This window comes from Kryptolebias marmoratus, linkage group LG12, assembly GCF_001649575.2.
Source record: "Kryptolebias marmoratus isolate JLee-2015 linkage group LG12, ASM164957v2, whole genome shotgun sequence".
Lineage (NCBI taxonomy): Eukaryota > Metazoa > Chordata > Actinopteri > Cyprinodontiformes > Rivulidae > Kryptolebias > Kryptolebias marmoratus.
This window is the reverse complement of record NC_051441.1, coordinates 12732148-12749316: the sequence shown is the minus strand read 5'-3', so window position 1 is coordinate 12749316 and position 17169 is coordinate 12732148. Positions and strand designations below refer to the sequence as shown.

General features: G+C 37.9%; 2 protein-coding genes across 6 annotated transcripts in view; one reads left to right on the top strand and one right to left on the bottom strand.

Moving 5' to 3' along the window:
• Positions 1-17169, bottom strand: part of mapk8ip3 (mitogen-activated protein kinase 8 interacting protein 3) — a gene marked incomplete in the record, with an annotated part of 1049817 nt that overhangs the window by 869731 nt on the left and 162917 nt on the right.
• cacna1ia (calcium voltage-gated channel subunit alpha1 Ia) overlaps positions 1-17169 on the top strand; it is a 79601-nt gene that overhangs the window by 44402 nt on the left and 18030 nt on the right. For all 5 annotated transcript variants that reach the window (XM_037978656.1, XM_037978655.1, XM_037978653.1 and 2 more), the window contains exons 19-30: positions 722-900; positions 1953-2079; positions 2588-2713; positions 2815-2904; positions 3105-3297; positions 3768-3919; positions 4736-4845; positions 6370-6503; positions 6759-6829; positions 11252-11330; positions 11969-12090; positions 14937-15395. In XM_037978656.1, coding sequence (XP_037834584.1) covers positions 722-900; positions 1953-2079; positions 2588-2713; positions 2815-2904; positions 3105-3297; positions 3768-3919; positions 4736-4845; positions 6370-6503; positions 6759-6829; positions 11252-11330; positions 11969-12090; positions 14937-15395 — 1842 coding nt within the window. The remainder of the gene's footprint in view (positions 1-721; positions 901-1952; positions 2080-2587; positions 2714-2814; positions 2905-3104; positions 3298-3767; positions 3920-4735; positions 4846-6369; positions 6504-6758; positions 6830-11251; positions 11331-11968; positions 12091-14936; positions 15396-17169) is intronic.

Sequence of the window (17169 nt, the reverse complement as noted above, 5' to 3'; positions counted from 1 at the left end):
TAGGGTTAGAGTGCGGGTTTTTGATGTTTGTCTCTTTCTTACTGTTTATTCATTGTCACATGCTGTTTTTATTTTGTTTTTTAATTATGTAAAGCACCTTGAAATGCCTTGCTGCTGAAATGTGCTATACAAATAAAATTTGATTGATTGATTGATTGATTGACTTGCAAATAACCACAGAAATCGATGTAAATAACACCTTAACATAACGTAACTATACTTGACATGGATGTAAAAGTTTCTAAAATATCAATTGAATGAACATGCTATGAAATGGTTGAGTTATTTTAAGACAGCAACAATCCACTTTGGTTTTGGTCCTGTTTGGACAAGCTGTTTGTTTGTCCATCTGGTCAAAAATAAACTCCATTTCTCCAAACTGAGTCCATTTAAAAAGAAGTCAGTGTCTGTTTTGGATACTCCCTTAGCAGACGTGTAAATGGGGTTTTAGATGAAGGGAACAGCTATTGTTGCTGAGGTTGGTGTCTTACTGCTGATGGAGGCAGTTTTATATATATCTTGTCTTTTCTTTCTTCTACTTCTTCAATATAAACTTTTTATTTGCTTACCGACTGTATTCTTTGCATTTGACAGTTTAATTTAAAAAAGTTGGATCACAAAAAGATAACATACAACTTTCTATTGAATTCAAGTTGCCCTGCTATGGCAAGCAAAGTCCATGTTGTAATATATTGTTTTCGGGCTTTTCTCTCATCGGCAGGTTGTTTCCATGGGTTTGTATGTGGGCGAACAGGCTTATCTGCGGAGCAGCTGGAACGTTCTGGATGGATTCCTGGTTTTTGTGTCTTTGATTGATATTGTTGTGTCTATGGCGGGAGGGGCAAAGATACTGGGTGTGCTCCGGGTTCTCCGGCTGCTCAGAACACTGCGTCCCCTCAGGTAAACATCAACGCCTGGCAGATGAAGCGTTACACATTTTCACTTTTAATGTAATACGAGCGCAATTTTAATGCATAAACCTACATTTTTGTTGATGTGTGAGCTCATTCTGAATTAGCCAATGCTGTCTAAAAACTTTGGGTAACAAGTAAAGAAACATTTTTTGGTGAATTATGATTAACTGTATGCAGGTATGAATGAATGGATGGATGGATGGATGGATGGATGGATGGATGGATGGATGGATGGATGGATGGATGGATGGATGGATGGATGGATGGATGGATGGATGGATGGATGGATGGATGGATGGATGGATGGATGGATGGATGGATGGATGGATGGATGGATGGATGGATGTTAAACTGTAAAACAAAGCAAAAAAAAGTAATTCAAGTGAAATATAACTGAGTCATTGTCTGACTTTTAAGATCAATCTAAAGTAAAATATCAAGGAGGCCTAATTAAATCATACATTGATGAATGAACTGTATAATCAGATGCATATATGATGTCCAGGACTTAGTATGATTGCAGTCAGATGATTAACCATCTAACTAACCTTTTAATCCACAGACACCATTTAAAAGTCATAATTTATGTTTATTTATTCAGTTCAATTCTCCTTTGAATAGCCACCTCTTTGGCAGCACCCTGTTTTTTCCCCCTACAGTTTGATCTTTACAAATCTAAAAATGTAAATAATAATAATCATAATTATAATTGCTGAGCAAGGTTTTGTGCTCAAGCACATCCAACATCCATTTATTTATCCATTTATTTAATAATTGCAGCAGGAAGCAGAAAATTTCAACTTGATTGAATAATTGTATTTTCCTTAATAGCCGTGTTTTCCCTCGTGAACAATTCTTCAACTAATCAGTGCAATTTGAAAGCTGTTATAATAAAACAATGATATGCATCAATCCAAGCATTGTGTACAAGTAGAAAATAGGCACTGTAAAAAAGCATTTTAGTGTGTATTTTTTATCATCTCTTTATATTGTTCCACTGATCTTTTCTGTATTATTATTGTCTTCTCATCTTTTTAGGGTAATTAGCAGAGCTCCGGGGCTGAAGCTGGTGGTGGAGACTCTCATCACGTCTCTAAAACCTATCGGCAACATTGTCCTGATCTGTTGTGCATTCTTCATCATCTTTGGGATCCTTGGAGTTCAGGTGGGCAGTACAGCATGGCTGTCATTAACCCTCGTGCTGTAAGCATATTGTTAAAAGCCCTATCTGTTTGTTTCCAAAGGAGTTTCTAACACTGCATTTTTCAAAATATTCCCATCACACTTTGGCATAGTTGCCTTGTGTTTGAGATACATAGCTGGAAGAAATTAGCCTTACAACATCACCTCATCAATGACAACTTGGTGTTGAAGATCATGCTAAGCTAGAGTATCAAATACGAAAAGAGGTGATTTTGTCACATTATTTCCTAAAGTCACGTTTCTTAATCTGCAAACACAGAAAAGTGTCATGAGGCTGTAAGGCTCCTCTTGTTCCCCAAACTTTGTCTCATTAATTTTGAATTCCACAAAGTTTTAGGGTCTTTTTCTGTTTAAATGCAATTCTGCTTTTTACATCACCACATATCACGACATATACAACGACACATTTTTCTGTCTTGTATAAATAAGATGATATCAAAAGCTTTTTTTTTTTTTTTCTCTGTTGACAGTTATTTAAAGGCAAATTTTTTTACTGTCTCGGCCCTGATGTTAAAAACATCACCAACAAGTCTGACTGTCTGCTAGCCACCTACAAGTGGGTCCATCATAAGTACAACTTTGACAACTTGGGACAGGTCAGGGTCATAGAGTTTTGTTTTTTTTACATACTGGAATTGTCATGCAGTGTGATTGACTTTTTTATGCTAACATCTCTTATCCAACCATTTTTATCTAGGCCCTGATGTCCCTGTTTGTGCTCGCCTCCAAGGATGGATGGGTCAACATCATGTACCACGGCCTGGATGCAGTGGGTGTTGACCAACAGGTATCTGCAAATAAACTAATAAATAACAGCTTTCACGTGGATAAATCTTAGCCAATATATTAAGGAAATATCTCATGGAAATATTCATGCTTTTGTTTCCTTTTTAACATTTTTTTCTCTCTCTTTTTCATCATGCCATTCTACATTAAATTGTCATGCGAAAACACCAAAATAAATATATTGCATTGCCAAAAATCTAGCCGGTAACCAACAACAACCCATGGATGCTGCTATATTTCATCTCCTTCCTCCTCATCGTCAGCTTCTTTGTCCTGAACATGTTTGTCGGGGTGGTGGTGGAAAACTTCCACAAGTGCCGGCAGCATCAGGAGGTGGAGGAGGCCAAGAGGCGTGAGGAGAAGCGGCAACGGCGCATGGAGAAGAAGAGGAGGAGTAAGATAGATGTCTGGAAATGTAATATGAAAAAGACTAAAAGCTGGATTGGAATTTTAAAAAAGAGCTACCGAATAGAAGTACAGAAAAGTGGAGTAAAACAAAAAGACGGGGAGGCACTTCAAATCCTGTCTTAGATGTCTGTCTTAACATACTGATACACAACCTAAAGTGCTCAGATATCCCACTTGTTTTGGTATCCCTCCACATATTAGTATGTAGAGCAATCAAACCTGACGCCAAATTGTGTTTTACTCACCTTTGCATAATTACTAATGAGCTTTGCAATTTGAATCAGTTCTACGATGATTCATTTTTTTCAACTTTTCTGATGTCACCTATAGTATAATTACCAGAGTACATGAGGTAATTTACTGACCTTTCTAACAGCAAAAGGACTTTGGAACTGGTTTAGGTTTTCTTTGAAGTGAATAAAAATGTCATTAGTGTATATTCTTTTTTTCTAACAGAGGCTCAGAAGCTGCCTTACTACTCCAGCTATGGCAACATGCGCCTGATGATCCACACACTCTGCACAAACCACTACCTGGACCTCATCATCACCTTCATCATCTGTATCAATGTGATCACAATGTCCTTGGAGCACTACAATCAACCTCACGTAATGAGAAATCTTTACCTGTTGGTGCAAAGAGCTGTGCTTGATGAGTGTGTGGAAGAGGTGCGAGTGAAGTCATCAAACAGCTGAAGTTCTATGTTTACATTTATTATCCGTCTCTGCAAACAGGTTAGGTGTTTTTTTTCCATCCTTTCATAAAGTAAAGAATCTTTTTCACCCTTTTTTTATATGCTTTTGACGAGTCAACCACATTGACACTGTGTCCCAGCTCCAACAAAGAGCCATGATTGCGCCGCTGCTGTTTTTGACATGGCTGCTGTCAGACCGGTCTTAGCTGTACATTTTGTGTCTCTGCCCATTTCTGTGTGGCGAACGGAGGTTCAGAAACCTGGCAGCACTTTGTTGAGGAAGAGAAAAGTGATTATCCTGAGATAAGACACCCGTTTGACCTTTAAAATGGAGCGGGCCTGCTCAAACTGACCGAGCATCAGATAAATATCACAGGTCTTGGCTGTATTTGTCAGTTGTTGGTCCTGACATTTGGCAGCCTCCCACTTGTTAGAACACACAGCTCTTCATAAGACACTATATCCTCCACAGAAACAGAATCCCAGGCCGGGGTTTTTAAACAATTACAGCATGTTCGCCGCTCCAGTGTTAGAACACTCACCTCTGAAGTGTGTATTTGTTAGGGGACCTAATGTGTGTTTGTGTTGGTGTGAAAGGAGAATGCTCTGAATTGGCCTGTAGCACTTTTGATTTCACTCCAGAAACAACTGGAACCATTCCAGTTTGCTGATAGCACAGTTAGGTACACACATACACACTCACATGCTATTTTTTATTTTCTCCTTTCAGTCTTTGGATCTCGCCCTCAAGTACTGCAACTACTTCTTTACCTCCATGTTTGTGCTGGAGGCTGTACTAAAACTCATCGCCTTTGGATTTCGACGCTTCTTCAAAGACAGGTACATGTGTGTGTTTCTGTGTTCACACTTGTTGAATTTTCGGCTAAAAATGCATGGCAGTCTGCACGTCTAAATGCATCTTTGTGCTTTTTTCCCGCATCAGTGTTTACACATGCATTTTTCTAACACAGCAAAGCTTCAGAATCCCTCCGTCCACAGTGGGAGAGTTAATCTGCTGTTCAGAGGTAGATTACAGTGGATCTGAAGGATTGTATGACAGCCTCTCTCCTCTTATCAGACTAAAATAGTCTAACCAGAATCATCTCTCTGTTGAGACAATGAAAAACAAGTTTTACAAAATTAAAACACCGGTTTTATTCTTTTTTTAAATAATAACATAAGTCACTTAGCACAGATGTGATTAAAAATATAATAAACATTAAAACGATTATTAAAGCTCTAGGCACAAGCTTTAATCTCTTGATTAAACATAAATAGTGCCACAATAAACATTCATTCAGTTCAAAGTGTTTCTCTGTAAATTCACATTTCATTTTGATCATTATAAATAGAATTGAGACTAACAGCTTTAAACGCATTGCAGATTTGGAAATATGTAGAAATATTTTACCCATTCAGCATTTAAGCTGACTGCAGCGTAGTTTATCTCAAATAGGGCTTTAATGTACAAAGACAGCAGCTGTTTTCCAGTGTATAGGTCCTTTTTGTTCTCTCAAAGGTTAGTCCAAGATTATAAACTTTAATCCTTTTACCATGATTTGTTTGTTGTTGTTTTTTTTGTAATTGTAAGATTTTCATTACAAAATCAAATTATCTGCTCATTTTCTGCTTGTACACTTCCAGTGTCTTCATCTTGTTCACATCAAGCTCATCTTTGATTAAGAAGGCCTATATCATGCTAATGTCATTGACCCATTTTTGTTTCCGAAGCAAAAAGGGTTGGAGGAACTGGTTCCAACAGAGATAATATATAGTGGGGCAAGCTGGTCAGATCAAAGACACAAAGAGGAAGAGGACAAATGAGTGATGAAATAAGAAAAAGGATGGGCGGATGTGGTGAAAATTTATTGCGGTTATCTACAAGCACTTTGTCTCCTTAGGTCGTGACAACAACAGCCGTGAACTGTCTTTGTGCACGGTGTGATTTATAGTCCGGGGTCACTCTCAGCTTTAGAACTGGGTCAATGGAGTAGAAATTAACACACAGACATAGTAAGACCCGTAGCACTGCAGGCAGGGTTAGTTTGCAGGTGTATGCATGTGTTTTTGGCACGATTAAGCGACAAGACTGCAACAGGAGATGTTGCTCCTTCTTTTGCTCTTCTGAACAGGTAGGACATGTAATTACATACAGCAAGCAGGAAAACTGGAAGATAAGACATAAACGTACAGTCAGACAGTTTAAAATTATTTTAAAAAAAGCTTGATAACATTAATTTACCAGTAAATTCATTTTGTAAGGCCTGTTAGCCTTAAAGTTGCTGGTTTGGTCATCAGCAAATGTTGTGTATGTGGTGTGAGGCCCTGATCCAACCCAGCTGTGCACATATGGGCTCGTTCTAGGTGGAACCAGCTGGATCTGGCCATCGTGCTCCTGTCCGTGATGGGCATCACTCTGGAGGAGATTGAGATCAGTGCTGCCCTGCCCATCAACCCCACTATCATCAGGATCATGAGGGTTCTGAGGATAGCCCGAGGTAAAGAAGTCACACGTGCTTTGGAAATCCTGTTCACAACACACCGCCTGTAAATAGAATATCGATTTGATCATACTAGTGCGTTAAAATGTAAATGGTTTTGCAGGTCAGTTTGTCAGCATAGCAACTGTACCCTGAAGTGTTATTTTAAACTAACTTGTCCACAGTTTACTGTTTTGTATGCATTAAAACTTGCTGAATTTTCCCATAAATTGCTTCTAACCTCCCTCTTGTTGCTCTGACATGCACACTCAGTGCTGAAGCTGCTGAAGATGGCAACGGGAATGAGAGCCTTGTTGGATACAGTGGTTCAAGCCCTGCCTCAGGTACGACTCCTCCACTGTCTCCCCCTCTTCTGTCCCACGCCTCATTCCCCAAGAGAGAGCTGGTCTCAGTCTCAGTCAACAATCGAGGAATGCGTGCTCTGCTTCTCTTTCTCTGTTGGCCTTTAGGCGTCTCTAATAGATACCTATATGCACATGCACGCCCTCATGCACAGCCATATAATTTGTCTTGTTTTCATTTTCAGCACCCAGACTCACACTGAAACCACAGTGTGTGAGAAACGGTTCTCAAGCCGGGCTGTAGGTCATTTAGCGGTGAACTGTCCTTAGAGTCGGAGTTTCTGGGCCATCCCCTTCTACTCCAGTGCACTTAAAGTTCAGCTGCATCGCTAAATAGACGGAGTTTGAGCTCGCTTTGCATGGAAAATAATAAGGGTGCTTTTGTTTTGACTGAACAAAACACTTTAGAAGTGAAATCTCTTGTAATCTCCCTGAGTGGGCACTGTGAAGTAAAACAAACTAACTCACAAAGAGGCAGAAACATCGGGGGATTATGTGTCACTCTACTGGCTGGGATTTTTGACAGTCGTTTCACAGAATTCCAAGATTAGAAGTTTCAGCAGCAGCGCCAAAGGAGCTTGTGTGGTAAAAGAACTTGAACTGGAGTGGGGGCGTTTTTTTTTTGTTTTTTTTTCTAAAACTGAATGGGGTTTGAGTGTGAAAGCAATGTTTTAAAAATGAAGTGGTTTAAAATTTTAATTCAAAACCAAGAATTCTTCTTCTCAAACCAAGAAATTCCCCTTTTAACAAGAAAACTATTTTCCCTCCTGATCCAGTCCATCAAACACAACACTGGTTCCTTGCGTAAATCCTTGACTAGTAGCAAACTCAGTTTGAAAGTGATTCATTTGTATTTTGTTCTTCACAAAATAGGACATTCTTTTTATTTTATTACTCCTAAGATACTTAAGTGAGCAGTTTAGATTGTTCTGACAGTTCTAGCACCTGAGAAGATGAATTTCACTGATAAACCTGATAGCTGTAGGTTAGTCTACACAATTAGATTTCTTAGAGTTGGCAAGTTTGAAGCAAATGTGTAGTATTTTAGTAATTATAATGTTAGGTTGGAGGGAATCTGTTTAACAAATTTTCACAAAAGAATTGTGTGAATCTGTTTGACTAACTTCACAACTAAGCAGAATGTTTTCTGTTAAAGATGTTTTTGAGTGATCTGTTTAAACTTTTTTTTCCATTTGGCAAAGAATAAAAATGTCCAAATGAGCAATTAACAGACTAAAATATCCATTCTATGGCACAAGGTGGCGATAACACTGACACTAATGACATCAAAAATATGAAAAAGAAACATTAGTAGCAGTACTAAATATTTTCCAAAACCACTGTGGTTGTTTTACCTCTGACACATTATTTCTCGGCCTTGAACTTTTCCAGCAAGTTAAAAATTTAATGATAGAAGAGTTCGGACAAGACTCAAAAACTGCTAAAATGTTTCGATTGTTGTTGTGGTTTAAGCAAAAGTGAGCATGCGCGTATACGCCGCTACGTTATGGCTTCTCAAAATCTCAACGTATCAAATGTACGCAAAGACATCCAAACTGGAGTTTTTAGAAGTTTCCACTCCAGCGTCTCGACGCTGACACAAAAACACAGAAAAACAGATGAAGAGCCTCATTTATGGACTCACACGCACACACCTATCCGATTCCTGGACCATCAGAAGTAAAACAAAGCAAACAGATGGAACCAGGTGGTGTGGTGAGAAGAGGCCAGGCAGGGGTGAGTGGGAGCAGATTCCTTGTCTTTCCCTTCTATTGATCCCCCTCTCATTAACGCCCAGTCTTTTACTCTGTCCCACGGGCAGACAGGGAGGTAATTAAAACTAAGGCTAATTAAAAAGTTCCAGGAGGTCGCTTTGAAACTATATGGATATGTGCGATGTAGAGGTACTAAAAAATGAGAGTAAAAGCCTAATACCTGGTGACCAGTTTTACCTGAGGTGATAGGACTCTTTATTTCACAGTGAAATTGAAATGGCAAGCTGCTAACTTTATTTCATTCCATCAAATAGGATACTGAGGATGGTATTGACATTTCTAAAAATGGCTTCAGGGTACATCTGAATAAAGGAACTGCCAAATACTTGATATTGCCACGAGAGGACAAGGAATAAGAATAAAACTACAGAGGTGCTCAGGGAGGAATATCTGCAAAAATTGCAGGCGGAACACGTTGTAAGTCCCACAGCCAGTTTTTATAGTTGGTACATTTAGAGTGAGATGTTCGTACCCTGAATGACTTTTTTACATGTCAGGAAGATGCTGTAAAACAAAGTAATTTACTCGCTTTCTATTAATTTCATCTCCCCTATCCAAACTTTAATGGTTGTAGTGTGCCATTCATTATTTCTTACTGCTGTTTTCTTAGAATGGCTGAGAAATATCCAGAATTTTTATTAACATTTGGTCCCAGCTCATATAAATCAGTTTCATTTGTATTGCTTTAAAATGTTATAGTCTTTCTTTATATTACCAAATCATTTTGAAACTTTATTGTTTTAATGACTAAGTTTTATTGTTCCTAAAGCCACCAATGACTCAGATCTCTTGTGTCAAAAAGACAGAAATGTATGCAAATGTGTCTGTTGTTTTTATTTAAAAAATAAAGAGCAGATTAACACCTATTAAAATAATTGTTTAATATCGCTTTACTGTACAGTATGTATATATATACACTCTGCTAAGTATTTTAAAAAAGGGATGTTTATACTAAAACGTTTTGCATATTTCTTTTTCCATTTTCTTCAAATCAGAAGTTGTATGACTTCTGAGTAGGAGGCAAAACACAGAATATGGTATAATTTAAACTTTAGGTATGGGATAAATTCCTCTTAAGTGCAGTTCAAAGTAGTTTTTTTTTACTTTTTATCTCAAATAGACTGCAGTTTGTTTTAATGTGTACTAAACTAAACCTTAAAAAGGATTTTTCACTTTTCATCAAGCATCATTATGAATTATCTGTGATTTTTTTTCTCTCTACATGAACATTTATATTAATAAATATATACATATAAAACAGCGAGATCATCAACTGATGTCTCCTGTGCTATATTCGGCTCACAAACTCATTTCATCAGGGCCACAAAGTGTAAAAATAATTAATAATTTACACTCAGTTTGATACAGGAGGTTGACTCCCTCCACTCAGATATATTCTTGTCAGTCTCAGCTAAATGAAGACGTCTATGACTCAGCATTGACATCCACAAAACCTTGTTTCTTTTCTGTTTTCAATTTTAGCCCAACCAGATGTTCAATAGTTTAGATGATTTAAAAGAAAAAAGAAAAAAAAATTGCTGTATTTATTTATTTATTTATTTGAGTGATTCATTAACAAAAAGCCCTAGAAATGTAAGAAATGGTCCCCCATTCAGACTGCTGAGAAGAATTCTGTCCCTAAAGCAAACCCCTGTCCTAAATCCTAATTTAAACAGAGCTCACATTTTTGCATAATTTTGTTTCTGTATAAACCTAATCTGAATATAATGTGGGTTTTCTGTAGCTCCAACTCAACCACTGATACAGTGATTATGCACTAATCTTAAGCTAAAATATACAAAGTAAAAAGCAAATCTGAGGCTTGTTTTCCTGTAGAAATAGGTGGAGCCCTGAGACTTCTTCTTTGAACAAGTCTGCAGTGAAATCAGGCAGCACTTGTGGTCAGAACGTGTCCTCGTTCTCAGCGGAGCGGTGCTGTTGGCAGAGTGTTTCATATCCCTGTAATGGGATTAGATTTCGCCCTGAGTGTTTACTGTGTAACATCTTCATCTCCATTAAGTTGTGTTAATAGAAGGCAGTTTTGCGGTGGAACTGAGCCAAGTCCCAAAACCCCAAACTCAAAAATTCATAAAAGCATGAGAGGTTCGGCTGGTGAAGTCTCTCAGGAAGCCGTGCTGCCGTTTACAGATTCAAACAGGGTGACACGAGAGCTGCACGATGAAAAACAAGTTAATATCTTCTGCTTTTCTGCTCAATATTTAACCAGAAACATAGCTCTATGTCAAATTAATATTCAAATCAACAGGAAGCTGGAACAGCTTTTATAAATCAAAAGACTTTACATTAAATGCTGCAAGATGACCTTCTTATTTAGTCTAATGCAAGAATTTATATGTTTCTGGGTTTAATATTAGGAAGAAAAGTTATGGCTTCTGGGGTGACTGCAGGTCTATTTAACAATACATAAACCAGCAATAATCAAGGTTTAATATGAACTATTTTCTTTTACACTAAAAGTACATCTTGTTCCTTAAAGATCCAGAGTACACAACATCACAGAGATGCTGTTAAAACATATTTTTTGGTTGCAGATGTTTTGAAGTTGGTGACTGATTTAAGCAAACAATAAAGAGTATTTTCGTCTGGGTGTGTTATCTTTGTGTTGCAGGTGGGTAACCTGGGCCTGCTCTTCATGCTGCTGTTTTTCATCTACGCCGCCTTAGGAGTAGAGCTTTTTGGAGAACTTGGTGAGTTTTCGTCAGCTAAAATCCTGTCACAAAACTCCAGCACACTTTGTTTCCAATTGCTGCATTACTTTTAGTAATCTGTGACGACTCATGTGTCCAGTTAACAAATTGGAGCTCAGTACATGTGAATTTCAGTTGGCTGTGGCAATCAAGTTGATTTTAAAGGGTTAATATTTGTAGATGTACATCCAGAGATTACTTTCTGAGAATTTCATTAAAATCTATTCAGTGGGGCATGAGAACAATTGCATTATTGCCCGCCTTTCATGGTGATGTGCTATAAATATCCACACTGCAGATGTAAGATTTATCTCTCAAAACTAGTTCATCTAAAAGGAGCTGCAGCTCCTTCGTAGCTTTTGTGTCACATTCTTGGGGCAATTCTTCAGATTAGATCTCGATATAAGCTCCAGAATAAACATCTTATTAGATCAGATTGTTGTTGATCAAATGTCAGATTGGGCCTGCACTGGTTTGGCTTGTTTAATAGGGACAAAAATGTTGCAATTCACTTTATGTTCTTTATCGCCTCCTGTTCTCTCCTTTCACTTGTTTCTTCTTGTCCCCACTCTTTCATATCGCCCTTCATCACTCCTGATTTGACTCCACAAACCACCCGATCTTATTCTCTCACTCAGTTTGCAATGAAGACTATCCGTGCGAAGGTATGAGTCGTCACGCTACGTTTGAAAACTTTGGCATGGCCTTCCTTACTTTGTTTCAAGTCTCTACGGGCGACAACTGGAATGGCATCATGAAGGTATGCATTCATTTCATTTTAAAATTAGCATGTCCAGATTTGTAATCCATGGGGCTGTGGGCAGGTTTTGTTCAATCTTGTGTTAATTTATGTATCAGGAAAAAAATTATTTAAATTAAAATGCCCAGCAGTCCTTGAAGGAATACTTATCACCTGCCTCCTTTTAACGCTGGAGATTTAAACTAAGCTCATCTATGATAGGAAGGGATGAAGTTGAAGCCATTTTGGTCAAACCTTGAGAATAACATTACAACCAAGAGATTTTGCAAGATGTGTTGAGGGTGACACTCAGCTGCTACCACACCACATTTTAGCTCATTATCTGTAAAGCTATAGCTATTTATGTATATTTTTATGTTGGCTGTGGCTGACATTTTAAATTGGCTTAATTAATTGTAGATGTACATCCAATGATTATTGTCTGAAGGTTTCATTAAAATCCATCCATGAGATGTTTTGCTAACAGACAGAGTTGACTCCAATAGTTAGAAAAAAAAAGAGAAAAGAGGCAAAACCTATTCCTCATTCAATCTGTCTTATAGTACAGCTTAATGATGGGAACGATTGGGATGGCTGAGCACAAGGATCACACCTCAGTGAGACAAAATGAGATGACTGCCTATTATGTAAAAACACTGTTTTACAATGAACCCACACACACAGCCATCAGCAGCTATCCTGTCTTCTCCATGCATGTATGCTGCGTAGGGAATAGAGATTATGCTGGAGAGGGTTGGCAAACACCGAATCCATGCAGAGCAGGTAGTAGTGAGCATCAAGCAAGCCAGCTGGTCACAGATGCTACCCCTCAAAGTGCATTTCTGCCATTTTAGACATAAAATTACAACCTGGGCAGTGAGAGGGAAAAACCTGCCTGGCTTTTGCAAGAGGCATGTAATGGTCAAACGCTCAGTGAGAATTAGGGCTGCAGTTACGATGAAAAAAAGAGAGGATTTATTTAGAGAAAGTGCAGCGGCAAGAAAAAAAAGCACCAGCCGACTGTAACGGGAGTGAAAATGAAAGCAGGGAAAAGGGGTTAAAAGGGCCACTTAGCATGCTTTCTCTTAACCAGAGGGAAAATGAAAGCAAAAAATGGAAAACACGATGGGGAAACAGCAACGCTATAAGGGAGTGAGAGAGAAGGGCTTGTGTGTGCGAAAACGTCACATTCAGCTGAGAGAAGGACTGAAATATGTAAAGGAATAAGATGGAAAGGGGATGTTTGCCAAAACCGGAGATGTTTTGTGAAGGAGCACAGTGTGTACACGTCAGGCCAAATTAGACAGAAAAGACCAGCTTCAGCTCAGAGGGCTAAAATTGTTATGTGTGGTCACAGCCTGGGTGAGATCTGCTTACTTCCTCCAGAAAACACTTGTCACTTTAGTTTTGCTGTGACGAAAAGTCCACTGTGCACGTTAACCCAAGTGGAAAACAGTTCATTTTCTGGGAAACAAGGCATAACAAAATAAATACATTTAAATAAGTAATTTTTTTATCTTACATTCTTAAAATATTTGTGTTAACATTAATGTAATTAGCATTCATTATTCTTTATACAATGCATGCTAATGAGAAACTCGTGTATAGGTCTTCACTAAAATAAACTTTCATAAAGTTGTGTTCAGATCTTGATTTGAGTATTTGAAAAAGATGAATTAAAAGCCAATTAGATTAAAAAGTACAGCTAGTTTAAAGATTTAACCTTTAGTTCAAGCTTTACCAAATGTGCTGGAAGGTTTCTCTTGAATGAACAGTCAGCAGCAATATTTTCACTTCCGGGCTGCAGTGCAACCTTAAAGCCTCAAATTGTGGATTTAAATAGCAAAAACATAAAACAAACCAAAATAACCAATTCCTTACCTGCGAGGTGGCACTAATATTAGCATTTAGCAGCACAAATAAAACTACACATGAAGTCAAGCTAACGCAGGGTTGCCAGACATCCCTTAAAATAAGGAATTGATTCATATTTGAAACTAAAAAGTTGAGTTCCTTATTAAACTTATAATGATTGGACTTTGTTCCTTATTTTGAGAGCCAGTGCAAATCTGCTTATAGAGGATAAATGAAATAGGTACCGGTAGTCTTTTAAACTGCAAAACAAGGATAAGTCTTTTGCTGTTCTTCAAGCTGGCTGTTATTTCACATCAATTAAACAGAGAATATAACACTCATTGATCGTTTTATTTAAAGCGACAGCATATTTCAAATAAGAATTATGAGAATCATGCAAAAATCAGGTACAGTAACTTTGAACCCCCTCCCTTTGCACCACCCTGTCCAGCACTGTTCCTTCAATTTTCAAAAGAAGGCTCATGCTGTCTGTGTGAACTCAATAATTTTACCTAAATGCGAGAGCCTCTACTGTTGATTTGTTATCCTCAGAGAGACAGAAATTTGAATTTGAAGACGATAGTGAGGAACAGAACAAAAGCAGAGAGCACTTTAGTTAAAAAAAAGAAAAGAAACAAAAACAATATAAATGTGCTGAAGAGTGGAGCTGCAGTTAAATACAGTGTAAATGGAAATCAGAAAGAAAGACTAGAAAGGTGAGCTTAAAACAGATCCCTTAATGTGTTTTGCCACCTCCTGGTTTACAGATTAAAAACTTGATTTTTCATTCCTGATTAAATTAATAAAGAAAGGGGTTGAATCTATGTCTGGAAACACAGAAATAAAGAAAGAAAACAGTTTAATGTTGTTTGTTACACCATTTAATCTACAAATCCTTTAAATTTACCTTTATCTCCATGAAGCTTCATCTCTAAAGATGCAATACCATTAATGTGTTCTCAGTTTTGTTTCTTTGGTCGTCCCTGACTTCCCTTCTCATCTTCCCTCCCCAGGACACATTGCGGGAGTGCCCACCAGACCCATCTAACACTGATGTGGACTATGCCTGCAATCCAAGCCTTCAGTTTATCTCGCCCATGTACTTTGTCTCCTTTGTGCTCACCGCCCAGTTTGTGCTCATCAATGTGGTGGTGGCCGTGCTGATGAAGCACCTGGACGACTCCAACAAGGAGGCCCAAGAGGAGGCGGAGATGGATGCAGAAATTGAGCTGGAGCTGGCCCAGGGCACCCTCTGTTGCATGGGCGCCCCCGGTTGCGGGGGTGGGGGGGTGGACAAAGGACTACTTCCTGTCGGATCTGTGCCTGGAGGCCCAATAGGGAGGAAGGACAGAGGAAGCTCCAGAGGGGAGAGGGGAGAAGGAGTGAGGAGGTTGCAACACGCGGTAACCAGTGCGCGCATGGGACCATACAACTCCTGTGACTCCAACCGGTCATCCTACTCTCCAGCACAAGTGAGTATTTCTTTGTGTGTGTGTGTGTTTGAGAGTGAAATGCTTTTGTGAATGTGTGAAAGGCTTATCACGGATGTTTTGGGTCTGTGAGTGAGAGTGTGTGGCAAGCCGATAAACTATCTGATAGAAAAAAAGATGAAAAATCTCAACAAATCTGATTTGAAACTAATGTGAAATTTTAGAGTTTTACACCGTTGCTGTGAAATAATATATCTAGAAATATATGTTGTAAATAAACTGATCAGAAATTTCTCTTTGAATAAAACGTTGGGAGATTATGCTAGCCAAAAGAACTAAACAGACGAATATCTGCAATACACCTATTTTAGCTGAATGATTTCTCTGAAGAGGATCCATTCATTAAAATCAGCTGTTTATTCTAGTATATCAGCAAAATATTAGTAATAGATCAAAGGTACTCATTGCAAAGTCATGAAGACTGGTCTAAACAACAAATTCAGTAAGAAACAAAATCTACATTTTTTTTCTCACATCAGTGGTTAATGTGTCCTGAAATTAAAACTTTGTCAAAAAAATTTGAAAATGACTGAAAATCTGATTTCACTAGATTTGTTTACCTATATTGACAAAGGCCAGTCTAACTTAGGTCAAACTTGTGACTCAATTTTCCACTTAGTTTTCAGCAGATTCAGCTAAATGCTTTGTTTACGCTGAGTGTGTACCTGCATTTCAAAACTACAAATCAGTATATCTGGAAAACTACTGGAGTAAATTGTTTCAAACTGCACCATTTGATATAGTTCAGGATGATCTGTTTTATGTTTGATTTTATAGTTTGCAATGAGCACCTTTAAGGGCAATAATGTAACAGTTCAGAACTTTTGAAGTAGGGTAATATGAAAAGATGATGCAAATGAATATCTTACCAGTTGTGAATACCTCTTTAAATGACCTCAGGTTGGAAAAATAGAGTTTATTTATTAGAGGATTAATGTGCCAAAGTGGTTTGTTGTCATCCTAAAACAACTGCAGTCTCAACATGCAAATGTTGTTTTATAAACCTGTCCACAGCAGGTAAGATGTTGACTGTTCATAACCCTTCCACAAAAGCCCACTTCAAGTAATCTGAGCTACTGCTTTAACATAATACCACATTTCTAAGTTATTCATTCTGGCTCCAAAAAAGTTAAAAAAAAAACAGCATTACTTTACATATTATAATGCATCATGTAAAGCATGATGTCAACCAAATAACTGTTCAGTGTGTCATTGTTAAATATCAAAAGAATACATTATTCATTGCAGAAAATGATGTATAATTTGCTGTAATAACGTTGATGTAAAAGTGCTTTGGGTTAAGAGTGCAGAAAAAGATGGTAGCAGGTAAATATATAGTGGGTCAGCCTGACGGATTCATTCTTTCTACATGGTAGCAGTGCATTAGTTCATCGAGAGAAAATTACATATTAGGCGCTGAAGCTGGAAGAATACAAAAGGGGTGTTGTTTACACTATGAATGATACTGGTGTGAGAAAGGGTAAAGACTTATTTTTCTCATTTTGTTTAAATAAATTCACTGAATGCATCATATGGGCTTTATTCATGCTTTTCTTAGACAAAAGCCACGGATTGGAGGTTTAAATGTTTACATTGAAAGTGTGGAGATAAGAGGAAAAAACAAGTCCATCAGCAGCAATGATGCACAATAGCAGCTCAATTACCAAATTTGTTAAAGCATTAGGCTGCAGTAAAGTTAATTAAAAAACAAATACATTAACATTATGCAAGTTCAAAGCAGAGCGAGGCCATATAT